This window comes from Mobula hypostoma, chromosome 14 (assembly GCF_963921235.1).
Source record: "Mobula hypostoma chromosome 14, sMobHyp1.1, whole genome shotgun sequence".
NCBI classification, from domain to species: domain Eukaryota; kingdom Metazoa; phylum Chordata; class Chondrichthyes; order Myliobatiformes; family Myliobatidae; genus Mobula; species Mobula hypostoma.
Window position 1 is genome coordinate 3,370,138 of NC_086110.1, and position 23,890 is coordinate 3,394,027.

The window sequence follows — 23,890 nt, forward strand, 5'->3', positions numbered from 1 at the left end:
AAGTGTAATTAAAGGCAAGGCACAGCAAGTTTATACAGCTTTAAATGCTGAGCAAGCACTGGATTATGATATTGTGAAACAGCATATATTAAAAGCATACGAGATGGTTCCGGAAGCATATAGAAGTTTAAAGAAATTGGTGGAAAAAACATGTAGAATTTGCCTATGAGAAATCTGTGTGTTTTGAGAGATGGGTTTCCTCTGAAAATGTGAATGGGGACTATAATAACTTGAAACAGCTGATTTTGCAGGAGCAATTTAAAAGAAGCATTCCTGTTGAAGTGAGAACATACTTAAATGAACGGGACATTGCTACATTGCAGGAGATTGCTAAATTGGCTGATGAGTATGTTTTAATTCACAAGAATAAATTTTCTCCAGGTAAATTCTTTAAAAGGAGAACTAGCACAGAGAGTCAAGGTAAATCAGACATTAAATCTGAAGTTAGTGAGAAAAGTAAGGATGAAGGGAGACATGTGAAGGAAAGACATTTTGGTATTATTTGTAATTATTGTAAGAAACCTTCCGATTGAAATGGAAAGAGAAAGAAGTGGCCCCAGATGCTTGTGTGCAGCATATTGGAAAATCTGTAAAACCACAGGGTTTAGAAAATATTAATGAAGATGTGACAGAGTCTGACCAAGTTAAGAAGGGATATGAGGCTTTTATAACAGAAGGATTTGTATCCTTGAAAGAAGGATCCAATGCAGTACCGATAAGGATACTTAGAGATACTGGAGCTTCACAATCACTAATATTAGATAGTGTGTTAAAGTTTAATGATGAGTCTGACATTGGTGAGGTAAATTATATAAGCGGAGTAGGGAGTGCCCTTATGCCAGTACATTTACATAGAGTAAATTTAAGGTCAGGATTAGTTACAGGGGTTGTTAAAGTAGGACTACAATCCAGTTTACCTGTGAATGATGTTTCTCTTTTGTTCGGGAATGATTTAGCAGGTGGACAAGTTTTTCCTGAAGTGCCTTTGACAATAAATTCAAATTCTGAGGAACCACAGAGGAATTCTAACACAGATTCTTCCTGTGTTGTAACAAGAGCTATGGCTAAAAAGATTGATGTAAAGGATGAGGTTCTTACCCATGACAGTTCAAATCAAGATTCGAATTTTGAGGATGTATCAGAAACTTTCTTACCTATCTTATTTGATCAGGATTTTGGTGGTAAGTCTGATCAGGAAGATTTGTCTCTATCTCGGAAGGAGATGATAGCAGAGCAGGGTAGGGATCCTGAGATAGTTAAATTAAAAGAACAAGCTCTTCCAGATAGTGAAATTGGAGAAGTACCAGTTGGATATTATTTTGAAAAGGGGGTGTTAATGAGAAAGTGGAGATCGGCTACAATTCCCGCTAGTGAGGAATGGGAAGTTAATCATCAGGTTGTTGTTCCTAAAATTTACCGAAATGAGATTTTGACTATGGCTCATAGTATTCCTTTAGGTGGTCATTTAGGGGTAAAGAAAACTATGAACAAAGTTTCTGAACTTTGGCCTAGTTTAGGACAAGATGTGGCAACACAGCTGTGTCATATAAATATGATAAAACCATATTATGAGAGAGAGGTTGCTACTGTGACTGTTAAGGAAAAGGGTTAAGAAAATTAAACTCCAATTTAATAATCCAGTTTAATGTTACAGGAGTACAATATTTTGATCACTCATATCAAGGGTAAAGATAATGTGATCGCTGATTGTTTGTCTAGATGTTAAATGTACAATGAAAATTTGTTTTTTTTTGGAGTGATATTTTATCATTTGTAACACTCCTACTGTACATTAGTTTGTAAAGGGCTGAAAGATAAGATTGTATATATCGCGTATTTTGTAAATTTTATACCTTTGTATTTTTTGTATAAATTGTCAAATTTTTGTTCTTCAAGAAAAAATTTTTTTTTTTCGTGGGAGGTGTTACATGCTCAAGGAGAATCTGTTTTGTTTTGTGAGAATGCTGTAATGGTCTTTTGGAGGTCAGCTGATGTGATTTTCCCGCCGATGTGAGATCACGTGATGATATGTGCCTCGTGACTATATAAGGGTCGACCCAGGTGACGCAGTTGGTTTTTGAGTTTGTAGATTTCCAGGTAGAACGTGTTGTGCCTCCGTTCCTGTTGCATGTGTTTTTGTGACGCAGTTTCATTTTTAAAACGGAAGGCGCGTTCTCTTACAAGATATTGTATTATTGGACTGGAAATTTGTGGCTGGAAGTGCCAATTTACTCAATTCCGACAGTTTTGAAGGGAGAGTGAAGAATTCATCGAAGTGAAGGATCAAGAGAAGTCGGCATCGGTTGGCAGTTTAATAAAGGATCGACCTTATTGAGTCTTCGTTGAAGAGAAGCTGCATTGAGATAACTCTTGTAAAAGCGCAATGAGTTCATGCACAAAGGCTCTCTCTCTCTAAAAGGAATTTAAGGTCAGTCGATTTAAACTGTTTATTTTCGACATCGGGAATCCTGTGGACAGAACCGGCAGTAAAGGTGCGTCGGTGAAGAAATCATTCTCCAGAGAAGTCTCTCCCAATTGAATGTGTAAAACTGTTGGACTTTCGAAGTTATTGCTTTAAGAACTATATCTGACTGTATCGCTTTAAGAACTGTTTCTGCATTTAACACTTTAAGAACCAGAGCCGGGTGGAGTTGATGAACAGCTGCATACCTGTTTAACCTCTGGTTAAAGTTTTCCTTTGTTTTTTTTTCCCTTACTGTTTATATGTGTTTAATAAATGCTCGGTGGTTTTTATAAAACCTGTCTCGATTAATATTCATTGTTGCCGGTTACGTAACAATATTAAGAGTAAAAGGATAGTAAGGGACAAAATTGGTCCCCTAGAAGATCAAAGTGGTCATCTATGTGTGGAGCCTCACGAGATGGGGAGATCTTTAACAATTTTTTTGCATCAGTATTTACTCAGGAAATTGGCATAGCGTATATGGAAGGAAGGGAACAAGCAGCAGTGTCATGGAACATATACATATTAAAGAGGAGGAGGTGGTTGCTGCTTTACAGTGAGTAAAGGTAGATAAATCCCCTGGGCCTGACATGATATTTCCTTGGACCTTGAGAGAGACTTGTCTAGAAATTGCAGGGGCCCTGACAGAAATATTTTAAATGTCCTTAGCCACGGGTATGGTGCCAGAGGATTGGAGGGTAGCTCATGTTGTTCCGTTGTTTAAAAAAGGCTCCAAAAGTAAACCAGGTAATTACAGGCCAGTGAGCCTAACGTCAGTAGTAGGTAAATTGTTGGAAGGTGTTCTGAGAGATCGGATATACAAATACTTGGACAGCCAAGGGCTGATTAAGGATAAGTCAGCATGGCTTTGTGCGTGGTAGATCGTGTTTAACGAATCTTGTAGAGTTTTTTGAGGAGGTTACCAAGAAAATAGACGAAGGAAAGGCTGTGGATGTTGTCTACATGGACTTTAGTAAGGCCTTTGAGGTTAGTTCAGAAGGTTCAGGCACTAGGTATCCGTGGAGAAATTGTAAACTGGATTCGAAATTGGCTGTGTGGGAGAAGACAGAGTGGTAGTGGATGATTGTTTATTAGACTGGAGGTCTGTGACTAGTGGTGTGCCTCAAGGATCTGTGCTGGGACCATTGTTGTTTGTTGTCTATATCAATGATCTAGATAATAATGTGGTAAATTGGATCAGCAAGTTTGCTGATGACACTAAGATCGGAAGCGTGGACAGCGAGGAAGTCTTTCAAAGCTTGCAGAGGGATCTGGACCAATTGGAGGGGTGGGCCAGAAAGTGGCAGATGGAATTTAATGCAGACAAGGGTGAGGTGTTGCATTTTGGAAGGACAAATCAAGGTAGGACATTCACAGCAAATGGTAAGGCACTGAGGAGTGCGGAGGAACAAAGAGATCTGGGAGTTCAGATGCATAATTCCCTGAAAGTGGCGTCACAGGTAGACAGGGTTGTAAAGAAGGCTTTTGGCATCCTGGCATTCATAAATCAAAGTATTGAGTATAGGAGTTGAGATGTTATGGGGAGGTACTGTAAGACATTGGTGAGGCCAAATTTGGAGTATTGTGTACAGTTCTAGTCACCTAACTATAGCAAGGATATCAGTAAGATTGAAACAGTGCAGAGAAGATTTACTGGGATGTTGCCGGGTCTTCAAGAGTTGAGTTACAGGGAAAGATTGAACAGATCAGGACTTTATTCCTTGGAGCGTAGAAGAATGAGGGGAGATTTGATAGAGGTTTACAAAATTATGAAGGGTATAGACAGAGTAAATGCGAGTAGGCTCTTTCCACTTAGATTAGGAGAGATAAATACAAGAAGACATGGCTTTTGGGTGAAAGGGGAAAGGTTTAGGAGGAACATTAGGGGGAACTTCTTCACTCAGAGAGTGGTAGGAGTGTGGAACGAGCTGCCATCTGACATGGTAAATGCGGACTCACTCAAGTTTTAAGAATAAATTGGATAGGTACATGGATGGGAGAGGTCTGGAGGGTTATAGACTGGATGCAGGTCAATGGGACTAGCGGAATAATGTTTTGGCACAGACTAGAAGGGTCGAATGGCCTGTTTTCTGTGTTGTAGTGTTCTATGGTTCTATGAAAGCTGTATGTGGCTTATTTTAGTTTAGTTACCATTCCAACTCAGAGAGGTAAAATCCTAGCAGCTCCAATAGTGCACACTGACATTTGCTCCAGAAAAACATGGTTTAACTGTCATCCCATACACAAGTGACAGCCTCATCCATTATCCAGTGCCATAAAGAAAAGCTGAGGATGAGTCAGCAGGTTTAAAAGTAGATGATGGGTGTAACATGAATGTTAGGAAGAACAAGCCAATGATTGGATACAAGTGCAAAAACAGCAAAGCGTTAATTTGTACCACAGAAGCAAAATTCAAAAGGGAGAAGAATGAAGTCTGAAGCAGCTGTATTTAAATGCACGTAGCATGTGGAATAATGTGGATGAGCTCGTGGTGCAATTAGAGATTGGTCGGTATGACATTGTGGGCATCACTGAGTCGTGGCTGAAACAAGGCCATAGATGGGAGCTTTACATCAAAGGATATACTTTGTATCGAGAGGACAGGAAGGAGGGCATAGACTCTGTTGGTAAGAGATGGAATTACATCTTTAGAAAGAGGTGACATAGGGTCAGAGAATATTGAATCTTTGTGGGTGGAGTTAAGAAACTGCAAGGGAATACAAACATGATGGGAATCATATGAAGGCCTCTAAATAGTAGCCAAGATGTGGGGTTGAGACTGGAAAAAGGTATGAAATAAGAACCAGAGGATATTCGGTGCCCGTACAACTGGCCTGGGTGCGAGGTTGGATCTCTCTGGGTACTGACAGGAGAAGCTGGGGCAATAAGATCATAAGACCATAAGAGATAGGAGAAGAATTAGGCCATCTAGCCCATCGAGTCTGCTCCATTATTCAATCATGGCTGATCTTTTTTTACTCCTCCTCAACCCCAGTTCCCAGCCTTCTCCCCATAACCTTTGATGCCATGTCCAATCAAAAACCTATCAATCTTTGTCTTAATTACACCCAATCGCCTGGCCTCCACAGCTGCATCTGGCAACAAATTCCACAAATTCATCACCCTCTGACTAAAGAAATTTATCCGCAGCTCTGTTTTGAAAGTTCACCCCTCTCTCCTGAGTCTGTGCCCTCTTGTCCTAGACTCTCCCAACAAGGGAGGCATCCTTTTCACATCTACTCTGTCTGGGCCTTTCAACATTGGAAAGGTTTTAATGAGATCCCCCCTCATCCTTCTGAATTCTAGTGAGTACAGACACTGAGCTAGCAAACGTTCCTCGTATGATAACCCTTTCATTCCTGGAATCATCCTTGTGAACCTCCTCTGGACCCTCTCCAATGCCAGCACATCTTTTCAAGATGAGGGGCCCAAAACTGTTCACAATACTCAAGGTGAGGCCTCACCAGTTCCTTATAAAGCCTCAGCATCACATTCTTGCTCTTGTACTCTAGACCTCTTGAAATGAACGTTAACATGGCATTTGCCTTTCTCACCACCAACTCAACCTGCAAGTTAACCTTCAGGGTGTTCTACACAAGGAGTCCCAAGTCCCTCTGCATCTCAGATTCCTGGGTTTTCTCCTCGTTTAGAAAATAGTCCGCACATTTATTTCTGACCATGAATTTTCCAACATTGTATTTCATTTGCCACTTTCTTACCCATTCTCCTAATATAAGTCCTTCTGCATCCTACCTGTTTCCTCAACAATACCTGCCCCTCCACCAATCTTCGTATCATCTGCAAACTTGGCAACAAAGCCGCCTATTCCATCATCTAAATCATTTGTATACAGTATAAAAAGAATCAGTCCCAACATCAACCCCTGAGGAACACCACTAGTCATTGGCAGCCAACCAGAAAAGGATCCTTTTATTCAAACTCGCTGCCTCCTACCAAAAAGCCAATGCTCTAACCATGTTAGTAACTTTCCTGTAATATCATGGGCTCTTAACTTGCTAAGCAGCATCCCCTTTATCTATCCTACTTGTAATCTCCTCAAAGAATTCCAACAGGTTCATCAGGCAGGATTTTCCCTGAAGGAAAACATGCTGACTTTATAGTATACTTTGGGGTGATATACTGCGTCCGGTGCTCCCGATGTGGCCTTTTATATATTGGCGAGACCCAATGCAGACTGGGAGACCGCTTTGCTGAACACCTACGCTCTGTCTGCCAGAGAAAGCAGGATCTCCCAGTGGCCACACATTTTAATTCCACATCCCATTCCCATTCTGACATGTCTATCCATGGCCTCCTCTACTGTAAAGATGAAGCCACAGTCAGGTTGGAGAAACAACACCTTATATTCCGTCTGGGTAGCCTCCAGCCTGATGGCATGAACATCGACTTCTCTAACTTCCGCTAATGCCCCACCTCCACCTCGTACCCCATCTGTTATTTATTTTTATACACACATTCTTTCTCTCACTCTCCTTTTTCTCCCTCTGTCCCTCTGAAAATACCCCTCGCCCATCCTCTGGGTTCCCCCCACCCCGTCTTTCTTCCCGGACCTCCTGTCCCATGATCCTCTCGTATCCCTTTTGCCAATCACCTGTCCAGCTCTTGGCTCCATCCCTCCCCCTCCTGTCTTCACCTATCATTTTGGATCTCCCCCTCCCCCTCCAACTTTCAAATCTCTTACTAACTCTTCCTTCAGTTAGTCCTGACGAAGGGTCTCAGCCTAAAACGTCGACTGTACCTCTTTCTGGAGATGCTGCCTGGCCTGCTGCGTTCACCAGCAACTTTGATGTGTGTTGCTTGAATTTCCAGCATCTGCAGAATTCCTGTTGTTTGACTTTGTAGTATCTTGTCCTGTGTCACCAAGTATACCATCCCTTATCCTTAACAATTGCCTCTAACATCTTTGGGCTAACTGATCTATAATTTTGTTTCTTCTGCCTTCCTCCTTTCTTAGAGTGGAGTAACATTTGCAATTTTCCAGTCCTCTGGCACCATGCCAGAATCCAATGATTTTTGAATGATCATTTCTAATGCTACCACAATTTCTAACGCTACCTCTTTCAGAAACCTCAAGTGCAGTCCCTCTAGTCTGGGTGACTTATGTACCTTTAGGTCTTTCAGCTTTTTGAGCTCCTTCTCTCTTATCACAGTAACTGCACCCACTCCTGTTCCTTCACAATCTACAAAATCAGGCATACTGCTAGTGTGTTCCACAATGAAGACTGACACAAAAATACTCATTTAGTTCATCAGCCATCTCCTTGTCCCCTGTTTTTATTTCTCCTGCCTGATTTTCTAGTGGTCCATATCCACTCTTATCTCTCTTTTATTTTTAACGTACTTGAAAAAACTTTTATATCCACTTTGATATTATTAGCTAGCTTGCTTTCATATTTCATCTTTTCCCTTCTCATGATGTTTTTTAGTTGCTCTCTGTAGGTTTATAGAAACTGCCCAATCCTCTATCTTCCCACTAATCTTTGCTTTGTTGTATGCCCTTTCTTTTGCTTTTACAATAGCTTTGACTTCCCTTGTCAGCCATGGTTGTACTATTAAGGGTATTGTCACAATTGTAATGGGGGACATCACAATGAAAGAGGATTGGGAAAATCAGGCAGTGTCAGACAGAAACATAGAAACACAGAAACAGAACATCTACAACACATTACAGGCCCTCAACCGACAACGTTGTGCTGACCATGTAACCTACTCTAGAAACTGCCTAGAATTTCCCTACTGCATAGCCCTCTATTTTTAGAAGCTCCATGTACCTATCTAAGAGTCCCTTAAAAGACTCTATTGTATCCGTCTCTACCACCTTTGCTGGCAATGCATTCCATGCACCCATCACTCTCTGTAAGTAAAACATACCTCTGACATCCCTTGTACCTCCTTCCAAGCACCTTAAAACTATACCCCCTCATGTTAGCCATTTCAGCCCTGGGAAAAAGTCTGGCTATTCACAGGATCAATGCCTCTCAGCATATTATACACCTCTATCAGGTCACCTCTCTTCCTCTGTCGCTCCAAGGTGAAAAGGCCAAGTTGGTTCAACCCATTCTCATTAGGCATGCTCTCCAAGAGACGATAGCAACAGAGGGAATTTGTTGAATGCCAATGAGATGGCTTTTTAGAGCAGCTTGTGCTTGAGCCTACTCGGGGAGAGGCCATCTTAGATTGGAGTTGTGTAATACCCAGATCTTATTAGGAGCTTAACATATCGGAACCCCCAGGAAGCAATGATCGTAATATGATTGAAAGCATACTGAGAGGGAGAAACATAAGTCACATGTATCAGTATTGCAGTGGAAAGAAGGGAATAACAAAGGCATAAGAGAGGACCTTGCCCAGGTGGATTGCAGGAGGATGCTTGCGGGGATGATGGCAGGGCAGTGGTGGCTGAAGTTTCTGGGAATAGCTCATAAGGCGCAGGATAGATGTGTCTCACGGAAGTAGATGTTCTCAAATGGCAGGGGGCGGCAACCATGACTAACAAGGGAAATTAAGGACTGCATTAAGCCAAGGAAAGAGCATATCAGGTAGTAAAAGTGACTGGGAAGATGGAAGATTGGGAAACTTTAAAAATCTAACAAAAGTCAACTAAAAAAACTCTAAGAAGGGAGAAGATGACATTTGAGGGCAAACTAGCCAATAATATAAAGCAGGATATTAAAAGTTTTTTTTCAGTTATATAAAGCATAAAAGGGAGGTGAGAATTGATGTTGGACCACTGGAAAATAATGCTGGTGAGATATAATCGAGGACAAAGAAATGGCAGATGAACTTAATGAGTACTTTGCATCAGTCTGGAAGCCTCTAGCAGTGTTTCAGAGGTCCATGAGTGTCGGGAAGCAGGAATTAGTGCCATTGCTAGTACAAAGGAAAAGGTGCTAGGCAAACTCAAAGGTCTGAAGGTGGATAAGTCACTTGGACTAGATTCCAGAGTCCTGAGAGAGGTTGCTGAAGAGTTAACGGATGCATTGGCCATGATCTTTCAAAAATATCTTGATTCTGGCATGGTCCTGGAGGAATGGAAGATTGCAAATGTCACTGCACTCTTTAAGGGAGGAAGGCAAGAGAAAGGAAATTATAGGCTAGTTAGCCGAACTTCAGTGGTTGGGAATGTGCTCGGGTCTATTATCAAGCATGAGGTTTCAGGGTACTAATGATAAAATAAGTCAAAGTCAGCATTGTTTCTGCAAAGGCAAATCTTGCCTAACGAATCTATTAGAGTTCTTCGATGAAGTAATCAGCAGTGTGAACAAAGGAGAGGCAGTGGATTTCATTTACTTGGATTTTCACAGATCATTTGATAAGGTACCACACATGAGGCTGCTTAACAAGATAAAGTATTATTGCATTACAGGAAAGATACTGGCATGGATAGAGAAATATCTGACAGGCAGGAGGCAACGAGTGGGAATAAAGGGGACCTTTTCAGTTTGGCTGCCAGTGACTAGTGGTGTTCCTCAGAGGGTCAGTATTGGGACCGCTACTTTTCACATTGTTTGTCAGTAATTTGGATAATGGAATTGATGGCTTTCTGGGAAAGCTTTCGGGTGATACGAAGATAGGTGGAGAGTTAGGTAGTGCTGAGAAAGCAATGCGATTGCAGTAAGACTTCCACAAATTGAAAGAATAGGCAAAAATGTGGCAGATGGAATACAGTATTGGGAAATGTATGATAATGCATTTTGGTAAAAGGAACAATAGTGCAAAGAATTATCTAAATGGGGAGAAAATTCAAACATCAGAGGTGCAAAGGCACTTAGAAGTCCTTGTGCAAGACTCCCAGAAGGTTAATTTTCCGGTTGAATCTGTGGTAAAGAAACAGGAGCGGCCATAGCGAAAACTATCCACTGCTGGTCCAACCAGTCAAACTCTAAGTTACAAGACTGCTTTGGTAGCGTCACCTGAGAGCTATTTTGAGCTGAGAACATCTCCGAATACACGGAGGTGATCACAAGCTTCATTTGGAAGTGTATTGAAGACACTGTTCCTCAAAAATCAGTCTGGGTCTACCGAAACCAGAAGCCTTGGATGAATAGTCCAGTGCATGTTGCTCTCAGCGCCTCCACAGACCAACATTTGCTCAAGAGATGCCATTGTGATTTACATGGAGCCATCAGTATTCACAGCTCTGTGACAATGACACACGCAGCATATGGCAAGGACTGCACACCATCGCAGACCTCAAGAGGAAACTCAGCAGCAATTCCAACATTGCCACCTCGTTCCTGGATGAGCCAAATGTTTTTTACGCTCGATTCGAGGTTGATAGGAATGAACCCTCAAGGAGAGCTGCCAACAAGACCTGAACCTTGATCATCTCCGAGGCTAAGGTACATAGAACATTCCAACATGTCAACAGCTGCAAGGCAGCAAGGCCGGATGGTATCCCAGGTCGTGTCCTCAAAGTGTGAACTGAACAGATGGCTGGTGTGTGTACAGGTTTCCCCCGCCATCCGAAGGTAGAGCGTTCCTATGAAACGGTTCGTAAACCAGCATGTTGTAAAGCGAAGAAGCAATTACCATTTATTTATATGGGAAAATATTGTGAGCGTTTGCAGACCCAAAAATAACCTACCAAATCATGCCAAATAATACATAAAACCTAAAATAACAGTAACATATAGTAAAAGCAGGAATGATATGATAAATACACAGCTTATATAAAGTTTCCACAATCATTGCCTGAACTGTTCTCCGTAGCGAAAATCTCACGCAAGCGCCATCGGCAAAAACACTCTCTGCAGTAACCTTTAAGCTATGAAGCTGCCAAATCATACCAAATAACATGTAAAAATACACAGCCGATATAAAGTAGAAATAATGTATGTACAGTGTAGTATCACTTACTGGAATTGGGAAAGCGCGGAGCACACTGATGATGGTGTGTTAGACTGAGTCGTTGCAGGTTGGGGTGGTGCAGTGGCCCCCACCTTTCGGGCAGCGAACCGATACTGATCCGCAAAGCATGCAGCGGTAGCCGGTGGGCACACAGCACATCTTTAAGAAAAAAGCCGAAATAAACATGCTAATTAATTAGATGCCACCTGGCACATAATTGTCGGCCCAGATCAGTGCCGATTGCCGATTGCATCGCCTCCGATCTGGGTCGACAATTACGTGTCGGGCGGCACCCAATTAATTAGCATGTTTATTTCGGCTTTTTTTTTAAAGATGTGCTGTGTGTCTCCCGGCTACTGCTGTATTCTCCACAAATCAGTATCTGTCCGCGGCCTGGGTGTTGGAGTGGTGGGACACTGGGGTGTCATCTCGTCGTCTGTTTCCATTAGAGCAGGCAGCTCATCTTCTCCTATGACTGCCCGCCTCGATGTCGAAGGTCAAGGTTCGTCGTCTGCTGTGGCTGATGTGAAAGGCTTGCTTGACTGCTGAGCCTCGCACATTTTTCTATCATACAGTTCTTTGTAAGCACTCAAACCATCCTGCAAATATCCCCTAAACCGACGTACCCTTTCAAAATTAAAGTCGTACTTTATTATTACTCATTCGGTTTCGATTGTTATCCTTTCCTCTTCCAATTGTATCAGCTCTTCATCTATCAGTTCTTGGTCATGGGATGCCAAAACCTCTTCAACATCATCTTCGTCAGCTTCCGCAAGCCAAACTCACTTTGTCCTTACTTCATTCACCACGATCGAAACGCTTAACTATGTTTAGTTTTATGCTAAGTGTAACACCCTTACGAGCTCTTTCAGGCTTTTCCGATACCTTAGAACTCATCTTGCTAACGGCTGCTCACAGGCACGTGTTTAAGCAATGCCGGCGAGAATGCCGTTCTGAATCCGGGGGAGAGCAGCTGCTCGGGGCGCGCACTGCCCTTTTTCGCGCGCTGATTTTTTTCGTGCACTGCTTTTATCACTCGCTGTTTTTTTCATAACAGTGAAAACACCTTCTGTTAGCGAAAACAGGGTACTAATGTAGGTCTTTTGTAACAGTGAGGTTTCGTAAAGCGAACGTTCGAAAAGCGGGGGGACACCTGTACGTATATTTTTAATCTCTCCCTCTCCCAGTCTGTAGTGCCCTCCTATTTCAAATCACCATCATTGTTCCTGTACCTAAGAAAACCAAGGTAGCCTGAACAATTGGCGCCCTGTCGCACTCACCTCAATTATAAGCAAATGGTTTGAGAGGCTGGTTAAGGACAATATCTGCAGTATGTGTAACGCCCTGCAAAAGGTTTCACTGCTAATCTAATGGTTTCTCTATAGCAGCAGTGTTTGGGTTATGATGAGAAAAAACGGCGGCTTTGGAATATGCACCATCCAATGAGGGGAGTGCTGTTTCTTTCTTGTGTGTCTAAGAGGAGGTGTTCGCAGTCTTTTTGTCAGCGAGAGATGAAGAGAGAAGATGCGAGAGGAGTGAGCTGGTAGACTGCAGGACAGGGTGGGCCTGAAGTGAGGGTCCAGGAGTCAACAACACTCAGAGGAAATCGACGGGTAACTAATGGACGGAAAACCGTGAGCTCCAACGTGCATATTAGATTGTTTTGTTTCATTAAAATGGGCCCTTTTTCTTTTTGTTTTCTTGACTACTCCTATAGTCAAATTAAGAATTATAAAGCTCAATCATTTAATTGCATATGGTGTACTGTCTGATATTTTGTGGTACTGATTTGTAAAAGGGAAATCATCACGCAGCATCCACACAAACAAGATTTCACAAGTTTGTCAGGGCCGGAGACTGTCTTCCCCTAGACTAATGCCGCCAGCCGAACCCGTGGATTACAATTGCGAAGGTATCGTTCAGGGGTTGGTTTCGTTGGATGCTGTGTGATTACCCTGAGCATCGAACCAGTGGGTTGTGTGTTTAAGTCTGTGCTAGTATGGATGTTGCCGGGGTGGAGTGGTGGTGTTCATCCACAGGGTTACAGGTAACTAATGTTGAGTGGGGTAGATATTCGTACTCCGGATGAATTGATAATTTGTCTGTTAAGTACTGTTAAAGATGGCGACAAAGTTACGACTGCAAGGCAGAGGTTTGATAAAATGGCAGGCAGGGACTGGAGACTTTTACTGCAGACTAGCACTGACGTAACGGCAGTGGAGCTGCCTGGTACTATCACTGCCCCAGGTGAGGTGGGGCCGTCGACTATCGATACTTTCAGGGAAGAGGAGAGTGTAGCAGAGCGGGCTGAGTCACAAGTCGAGTTTCCCGTAGCTGGGGCAGAGACTTCAAAGGCAGAGTTCCCTCGTTTCTGAGGAGTGAGGGGAAGGAGTGGTCGGATTTGGAATGTCTAATTAGTCCCCGTTCCCCCAGTGAGGAGTGAGAGTTCTGAGTTGGCATCAGCCCTTACCTTCTGGCGAATAAGTGGCCCGGTGCACGGGCAGAGGGTCCCCACTGGAAGTTAAGAATATTCTCTGGAATAATGCCCACCCCTGAGGGGAAAGAGGAGTATGAGACTTGGGCAGAGCAGGTCTCTCAGTTGCTAGATGAGTGGCAGTGCTCCGATGATATAAAATGACAGAGGTTGCTTGAGAGTTTGAGGGGGCAGGCTGCTGACATGGTGAGAGCCAAGAAAATCCAGTACCTCCCAGCCAACACTGCAATTACATGGAGGCACTGGAAAATGCATTTGGCACAACAGGGAGCCCAATGGAGCTCATGGCGAGGTTTCAGGACATGCGTCAGGAAAAGGGGGAAAAGCTTTCGGCCTACATTTTTCAGCAAGAGAGGCAGCTAAATTGCTGGTGGTGCAGATGAGTCATTTAGGCGGCTGAGGTGGATCAGCAAAGGATGCCGGTCCCAGGACCTGATCGCTTAGTGTCTCTGACTGTCTCATAAGACATGTCCCTCTCCCTCTTTTGTTGAACTGATCAGAGAGGTACGAGAGGAGGAGAACACGTCAGAGGCGTGAAAGGGCTCCATCAGCAGGGTACAGCCCTCAGTTGTAGCCCCCAGTGGCGAAGTGACCACAGTTAGCCCAACCCAGGGCGTGGCAAAGGAGATTGTGGTAGAGTTGAGAACTGAGATGTCCTGGTTGTTATCAGCAGGTGTGCCCCCCCACTGCCCTGTATGATCGAACGGATAGATAGGTGGACCCCCTATCCCCTATGCAGAGGGCTGCGGGTGGCTGGGGTTCCACGAGAAGAGGGATTGCCGGTATTGTCTGCTATAACTGTGGTGAAGAGGGCCACTCGGGCAGGAGTGTGAGTGGAGGGAAGCCCCTCAGAAAGTGAGCCCCCGGCTACCCAAGCAGAAAGAGACATCGGGAAACTTAAGAGGACACCCAGTGAGGGAACAGCCTGGTGTCCCTCCAGGAAAACTTTCCCAGCAATATATCAAGAAACCCCAGAAAGCCAAAAGCACTATTCCTGCAGGCTTAGTGGGGCCAAGCTCCAGTGTACCGCTACGGATAGAAGGTATTTATGCTAAAGCTGCACTCAACACCGGGTCGCAAGTCAAGTTGCTGTACCATTCGTTTTACAACCGGTATCTGACACATTTACCATTGATGCCATTCAGTGCACTGGAGATCTGGGGTCTTAGTGCCGGTAATTATCCACATGATGGTTATTTGTCAGTGAAGCTGGAGTTTTCAGCGGCCGATGTGGGAGTGGCTGAAGTCCTTGATACATCACTGCTGGTTTGTCTGGACCCTGTTGAGAAGGTGGCATTTCTATTCTGGTGGGGCTAACACACCTCTTGGAGTGGCGTTTCAGAAATTTCTCCAGATGTTCCTCTGTGCTTTCAGGTCTGTCTCCATCAAATCAGAATTGTCCACGGCCCCTATTTAACAGATATGATATCATTTCTCACCAGAGGGCTGCGCACACACAGCGCGCTGCTCTCTCTCCTCCCGCTGAGGGGAGTAGAATATAAAAACAAATAGATAATGCTGATCCTTTATAAGACACTGGTCAGGCTGCAGCTGGAGTACTGTCAACAGTTTTGGACTCTATATCTCAGAAAGAATGTGTTGTCATTAGAGAGAGTCCAGAGGAGGTTCACGAGGATGATTCCGGGAACGAAGGGGTTAACATAAAAGGAGCATTTGGCAGCTTTGGGCCTGTACTCGCTGGAATTTAGTAGAATGTCGGGGGGATATCATTGAAACCTGCTGAATATTGAAAAGATTAGATAGGGTGGATGTGGAAAGGATGTTTCTTATGGTAGGGGTATCCAGAACTAGAGGGCACAGCCTCAAAATTGAGGGGCAACCTTTGAGACCTTTTGCCAGAGAGCAGTGAATCTGTGGAATCGTAAACACAAAATAATCTGCAGATGCTGAGGTCAAAGCAACACTCACAACACGCTGGAGGAACTCAGCAGGTCGGGCAGCATCAGTGGAAAAGATCGGTCGGGGTTCCGGCCCGAAACGTCGACCGATCTTTTCCACTGATGCTGCCCGACCTGCTGAGTTCCTCCAGCGTGTTGTGAGTGAATCTGTGGAATGCTCTGCCACAGAATTTGGTGAAGGCCAAGTCCATGGGTACATTTAAGGCAGAAATTGATATTTTCCTGATTGATTGGGGTATCAAGGGATATAGTGAGAAGCCAGGTGTATGGGGTTTTTCTGGGATCCAGGATCAGCCATGATGGAATGGCATTGCAGACTTGATGGGCTGAATGGCCTAATTCTGCTCCTATGTCTTGTGGTCTAATCACGCATCCCATATTCATATCAAGATCATTAACGTGTATAGTAAACAGCAAGAGTCCTGCCATTCTCTGTGGTGCACCACTAGGTACAGGCTTTCATTCATGAAAACAACTTTTCAATGGCACACATCACCTTCCATTGCCATCTTGCCACTGACCATTTGAAACAGCTCACCATATGGGACTTTGTCAAATGCCATGTTGAAGTCCATGTAGATTACATCAACTGCACTGACTTCATCATTATACTTTAACAGTTCAAACGATTCAATTATATTGGTCAGGTGGCATTGTCCATGAACAAGGCCCTGATTTTTCCAGGTGGTCTGGAGTATAGGTTTTCAATACTTCTGTTGTATACCTTGTTGATACAAAAGAACATAAACAAATAGGAGCAGGAGTATGCCACCAGGCCCCTCATACCTGTCCTGGGATTCAATGTGATGATGGGTAGCCTCAACCCCTCTTCTCTAGCATTCGTAAAGATCTCAATCCCCAAATCCTGCAAAAATGTATTTATAGTATCTCTATCTTCCATAATTCAATCTCCAGCTTCTACAGATTTCTGGGATGGTGGATTTCAGAGATTCACCAGCCTCTGCAAAAAGGAATTTCTACTCAGCTTTGTTTTTAATGACCAGTATCTTGTAATCATGTTTCCTTGTTTGAATCTCTCTCACTAACCAAAGTATCTCAAGATTATTCTGTCATGTATCCACAGGATCTTGTATGTTTCAGTCAGGTTATGTGTCATTCTTCAAAACCCCAAAGAACACACACCAATTTCTTTAGCCTCTCTGACATGGCAATCCTTTTATTGTGGCAATTAGTCTGGTTAATCTCAATGGACTGTCGTTCTCCTCTCTGACATACGGGACCAAAACTGTGTGCGGTACTCCAGATGTGGCCTCCTCAACACACTGCAACAAAATGTACCTATTTCTAAACTTTTCATTTGCAGTAAAGAACAATAAGCCATTTCTATCTGAACTAGTGTGCATTTGACTGATTTCTTTGTGTGATTCATGCACTAGAATACCTACATTCAGTGGCCACTTTATTAGGTACCTCTTACACCTAATAAAGAGGCCACTTCCAGTTTAAGATGGTACTACTGAAGGTGGGTGACAGCTTACTGGCAGTTTTCAAAGCAAGAAATATGACTAAATGCTCTATTAATAATACTTATGTGGAAAATTGTGGTAAGCGATCACCACAAACAATGAAGAGGTGAGCGAAGGCGAAGCTGATCCGAAGGATGAGCCTTGCAGGTGCAAGATGGTGTCGAGGCATGTTTGAGTGGCTAGAGCAAGGTCAAGGCACAGTCGAGATGACGTTGGAGTCAGAGATGGAATTGGAGAGAGCACAGCAGAGAAAAGTTGGAGCTGAGTTGTTTCGGAGTCTGTCCACCTGAACCAGGAGTGAGGTTGGATCCATCTAAGCATCGGACTGATTTGGAAGCATCAAGTATGGGCCATCCCAGAGTTTATCGCTCTGGCAAGGCCCAGGTCCGAGTGCAGGGTCGCCCAGGGTTTGGACAATTTAAACGCTGGGCCAGGTGGAATGAAAAGGCAGGATGTCGGGACCAGAGGCAAGGGTCAGGGCCGGTACTGCTCTGCAACGTTTTACATCACTCCCCTCGGCGCTGAGGATGTGTCGTGCTCCGGCTGCTCTGGGTTTAGTGTCTGTGAGCTTCACAGCGATTTGCCCCACTGTGTGATGGACTGATCGAGCTGCTCCAAGCTTTGGATTTATCGACTCAATTTCATTCTGAATGCTGATGCTTACTGTATTGTTTGCATGATTTGTTTTTTTTTTAATTGGGGTCTTTTGGGTTTCTCGTTTCATGACTGTCTATAAACAGACAATTCTTATGGATGTATAATTTATACATACTTTGATAATAAATGTACTTTCAACTTTGAATTTCACTGAGTGTATGTTCCTGGTCTTCTGTTGCTGTAGCCCATTCACTTCAAGGTTCAACATGTGCATTCATGGATGCTCTTCTGCATCACTGCTGTAACGCATGGTTATTTGAATTGGAATTTGAACTTAATCGGCTTGAATCAGTTTGGCCATTCTCCTCTATCCTCATTTATAAGGCATCCTGGCATTCAGGGAATCCCTCCTTTCTGTACAGATGTATCAATGTAGGAATTTTAGAGGAGCAACTCAGTCAGGCAATGAGAAACAAAACTGAAAAATATCTTCCCTTCCACACTGAGCAGTGAGATGGATCTAAACTGCTCAATGTCCTTGGAGATCTCTTCTTTGGGGATCCAGACTCCTGCTGCACACCTCCACTGAACATAGTCATAGTCATACTTTATTGATCCCAGGGGAAATTGGTTTTCGTTACGGTTGCACCATAAATAATAAATAGTAATAGTAATATTGCTATTAGTAACTAGTAAATAGTAATAGTCATGGAAATAATAAATAGTAATACAGTAGTAATAGAAAAATAGTAATAAATAGTTAAATAGTAATATGTAAATTATGCCAGTAAATTATGAAGTAAGTCCAGGACCAGCCTATCGGCTCAGGGTGTCTGACCCTCCAAGGGAGGAGTTGTAAAATTTGATGGCCACAGGCAGGAATGACTTCCTATGATGCTCTGTGTTGCATCTCAGAGGAATGAGTCTCTGGCTGAATGTACTCCTGTGCCCAACCAGTACATTATGTAGTGGATGGGAGACATTGACCAAGATGGCATGCAACTTGGACAGCATCCTCTTTTCAGACACCTCCGTGAGAGAGTCCAGTTCCATCCCCACAACATCACTGGCCTTACGAATGAATTTGTTGATTCTGTTGGTGTCTGCTACCCTCAGCCTGCTGCCCCAGCACACAACAGCAAACATGATAGCACTGGCCACCACAGACTTGTAGAACATCCTCAGCATCGTCCGGCAGATGTTAAAGGACCTCAGTCTCCTCAGGAAGTAGAGACGGCTCTGACCCTTCTTGTAGACAGCCTCAGTGTTCTTAGACCAGTCCAGTTTATTGTCAATTCGTATCCCCAGGTATTTGTAATCCTCCACCATGTCCACCCTGACCCCCTGGATGGAAACAGGGGTCACCGGTACCTTAGCTCTCCTCAGGTCTACCACCCGCTACACCAGAAAACACTAAAGAATTTCCAAAGCTGGAAGAGCTTAGGGCAGCTCTTATACATCTTGTAGACAATAGACAATAGGTGCAGCAGTAGGCCATTTGGCCCTTCGAGCCAGCACCGCCATTCACTGTGATCATGGCTGATCATCCACAATCAGTATCCAGTTCCTGCCTTATCCCCATAACCTTTGATTCTGCTATCTTTAAGAGCTCTATCCATCTCTTTCTTGAAAGCATCCAGAGACTTGGCCTCCACAGCCTTCCGGGGCATAGCATTCCATATATCCACCACTCTCTGGGTGAAAAAGTTTTTCCTCAACTCCATTCTAAATGGCCTACCCCTTATTCTTAAACTGTGGCCTCTGGTTCTGGACTCACCCATCAGTGGGAACATGCTTCCTGCCTCCAACGTGTCCAATCCCTTAATAATCTTATATGTTTCAATAAGATCCCCTCTCAGCCTTCTAAATTCCAGAGTATACAAGCCCAGTCACTGCAATCTTTCGACATATGACAGTCCCGCCACCCCGGGAATTAACCTTGTGAACCTTCGCTGCACTCCCTCAATAGCAAGAATGTCCTTCCTCAAATTTGGAGACCAAAACTGCACACTGTACCCCAGGTGTGGTCTCACCAGGGCTCTGGCTGGTCTGACTACTTCCTGGAGCTCCTTCCAGCTGGGGTCCCAGCCATTGCACTCAAATGGAGAAGGAGAAGGATCTACCAGGATGCTATGGTTTCCTAGCTCCTGCTCCCTCTCAGAATCGCTAAGGGAGTTCAGGAGGTGTAGATCCATCTCTTGTTTGGAGCACGCAAGGTTCCCACTATGCTTCTGTCCCATCAGCTGCTTGGTGAATCCACAAGGGTTTTCAATAAAGGCAGCTCATTTACTGACTCTCTCTCTCTCTCTCTCTCTCTCTCCCCCCATCTTCTATGCCATTCACAGTATCATAAGCTTTCTACCGAAGATGTTATGGAGCTCAGCAAGTGGTGGTTTCTCTTCTTTATTTGTTCCCTTGTACAGTTTAGTCAAAGATCAGAGCTCTTGATCAGCTAGTGTATTTTGGATGCCCTATCATCCTATCATTCATTGTGTAGCGGGCTTTGCTGGCTTTCTTCTCCATTAGTCTGAATGCCTCAGTAACAAAGCTGACAATGATAGTTCACGTGGTCTCGAGACATCTATTGACATCTCCCTCGACTACGTTTCAATTATATGGACTAGTCATTCAGTTAGTCAGTGGGTGCTGTCCCGAATCCAGGGTTGGCGGATATGCACCTCCATCTTCTTCGATCTTGCGACAGCACTGAGTACAGACTCTCCTCCAGTTTGTTCTCGCTGGCCACCTTGGCACCGCCTGCCGCTGCCCCCGAGGCCATGTTGGCCTCCAGCCGCGGCCGCTTCTTCGAGCTCGGTCCTTCCTTAGGCGGAGGCCTTGAGCAGGTCTAGGCACACGGTGCAGCGCACAAGTCATCATCTCTTCTAACTAGGTGCATAGCATACAATTCGTAGATACGTGGTGAGGCTTTAATCTCTTCCACGGAAGATGGCCGTTGGCTCACAAGGAGCTCATCCTTCCTTTGTCAGGTCTTGTTTTTTTAGTCCTGCTGGGTGTCCTCACACCCTCCTCACCAGACTAAGTCCGGTGGGGCAGCCAGCCCAAGTCGCCGACCACTCGGCCACAGCCCCCGGCCGAGCGCCAGGCGCCCACCCCCCGCCAAATCTCTCTGAGCATCCGGCGCCCGACCGAAAACATATATGGACCATATCCTCCTCAAACTGCAGCCACTTCCTCCGATGGCTTGCCGCATTCCACTATCCCGCCTGGCAACTCTACTGCTTTAACTGTGCAATTATAAAGTGTTGCCCAGAAAGAACAACAGTCAACAAGTCAGTGAATTTGAATGAATCAAGGACAGTGGAAGCAGACAGACCAATTACCTTTGTCCTTGGTGATGGAGGCTAACATTTTGTGAAGACAGTCTGTTCTCCATTTTGTGAGCTTGAATTGTTTGGCTTGATCAGTGTTTTAAAGAAGACACGATGATGCTTCAGGTAATCTGCTGGGCTAGAGATCATTTCTAAATAAGAAGTTATTTGTGAGATGTTCTTTGGTTGGATATAGCATGCAGATTTTTGACTGTTGGGAGTCAGTATTTGTTCTGCATGAATCAAGCTTGTTGCTGATTGAGAAGAAAGAGCCATAAATTATCGACTGTCACTTGCTGTGAAGAGGGCAATTAACAGATGCTGGTTTAGATCAGAGCCCATAACAAGGTGCTAAAGGTCAGGCACATGACCTGTGGCTAATGCCACTGGAATGCAATATTTGAAATGATACGGAATGGATATAAAAGTGGACCTTTTGTATGCTGGCAGCAGTAACTTCGAAGATTGACCATCACAGATACAAAAGTGAGTGACCCTGCGTGGAACATGCAGCGAGATTATAAGGGGTAATTCTTAGAACAAAAAAAGCAAACCATAATAGAAACTGGGAAAAAAAAATCAACCTACAGGTTTTTTTTGCCTTCTCTCACTAAAGCAACATTCTGTTCTAGCAATATCATTCATCCCAAACATTAAGAAAACTTGTTCATAAAAATGTGCAATGCATTTTCATTTTCTACAGTTGTATAGTATCTAATCTATCCTATCCAAACTCATTCCACATTTGCACTTTAAAACTACTAGTCGGACAAGTTTGAAATCAAATTTCTGGCAGATGAAATGACAGTCTCTGCCCCCCTCCCCATTCCATTTCTTTTATTTTTGAAACTATACATCACTAAACTAAGCAGGTTTTCAGTTCAATTTATCATTTAAGTGTGCAAATTATTTCCGGTTTTTGCAGACAGACAACAGATGGACAGGGCAATGAGTCTTTACAGACCTTTCAATTGCAGAAGCAGGGGGTAGATATAGAATTAAAATGAATCTGCCATGGTATAATAGATAATGGACAAGTAGACGAAAAACAGATCAGCTCGGGACATAACACTTGGTACTCTAATCAGCTAGTACATTATTGTTCGGTCCATGCAACTCCATAACTGAGTTTTTCATTTAACCAGATTAAATATCCTAATAATTTCAGAACAAAACATTCAAGTCGATTTTGTAGCTTGACAGAATGTAATTATACAATTTACCTCATACGTGTGCTTGGAGTTTATAATGATAAATCCCATGTCAATCTGGTCAAAATTCAGAAGCAGCTTGGGGCCCATGCCTTCAGCTTTGATACGGAGAGGCAAGCGAGTCTCCCGACCTGGAGAACCAAAACATCAATCTGCATCAACTTTAAACTTTAGCAGGTATTACCTAACAGAAAATGCTTAAGCAATTTGTGACAACTTGTGTTCATCAATCATTTTTGTGATCTCACTGAACTGTGATAGCTCACACTGAACCACCTGATGTCTGCATGGATAGAAACCTCCTTATAGAACATTGTCACCTTTGCCTGACAAAGGTCCATAAAATCCTTCCAGAATGCCATCTAAAATCCCACAGCCTGGATTGAAATACACCCTCTAAATCCAACAGACCACCTGATGCTCCCACTTTCAATGGTGCAGATACTTAGCTAGCTACAGACGGCACCAACTTCAATCTGGTAATTAGACTGAGCCTGCTAAATTTTAACAGATGCATGAAAAACAGACTGGCTTGGGACATAATATTTGGTCTTCCAATTTGACTGATATATATCATTCTGAAGTCCCAGGCTTTAACCTCTCAGGAACTCTGTAGTGCTGTGTGGAGTTTGCACATTCTCCCTGTAACGGGTTTCCCCCGAATGCTCCAGATTCCTCCCACATTCCCAAACCAATGCAAATTGCTCCTACAGGTACAATATGGGGTGGGGGAGGTGTTAGGAAAAATAAAGTAGGTTAGGGTAGGATTAGTGTAAAAATTGGTGCTCAGTAGTCAGTGCAGATCAGTGGCCCAAAGGACCTTTCCCCACATTGTAGCTATGGTTTTATGAAAAACTGGGAATTCTCCAAATGTCTTTGTGCCAGCTGGGAAAGTTGTGACTAGTTGCTCCTCAAGTGGATCATGAGGAATAGCCAAGTTGTCACTGTGGTCACCCAAGTCAGATATTTCTCTACATAGTGCCTCAATCCTGACAAATCACTCACACTGCCTCACCTAAAATCACCAGAAAAAGTTGCCAACTCTGACACTGATATAACAGACAGTTTAGCAGGAGTGATAAAAGCTTCCCTCCACCAGTCTGGCATGAATTGAATTCCCAAAAGCATTAAATATTCATCTTATTGGTGCGAGAATTTAACCCATTGCTACACTTTGAGCAATGCTCTAGCTGATCAAGAATGCTGCCATTTAAAGGTATCAATTGATACCAATTTCACATATGACTGGGTACCAGCTGCGCTATAGTGAGCCACCAATGATCATGAACCATGCATTGCCAGAAGAAATGTTGCATAGCTGAAATGCATGTAGATAATTTCACAGTGATTATGATAAAATGCATGATGGCTGCACCATCATGAATAAGTGTAGGTTAACCTCCCCAGCAGGGTCTACTGTTTCTAATTGGACACAATACAATTTCTAATCCATTAGCTTTTGAATATACAAGTGACATATTAAATAATATTAATGCTTCTTCCAAAACAGTATTTGAA

General features: G+C 43.6%; 1 protein-coding gene across 1 annotated transcript in view; it reads right to left on the bottom strand.

Annotated features, from left to right (window-relative positions):
- Positions 1-23,890, bottom strand: part of hydin (HYDIN axonemal central pair apparatus protein) — a 977,428-nt gene that overhangs the window by 741,895 nt on the left and 211,643 nt on the right. The window contains exon 11 of the mRNA XM_063066586.1: positions 22,385-22,503. Within this exon, the coding sequence (XP_062922656.1) occupies positions 22,385-22,503 (119 nt within the window). The remainder of the gene's footprint in view (positions 1-22,384; positions 22,504-23,890) is intronic.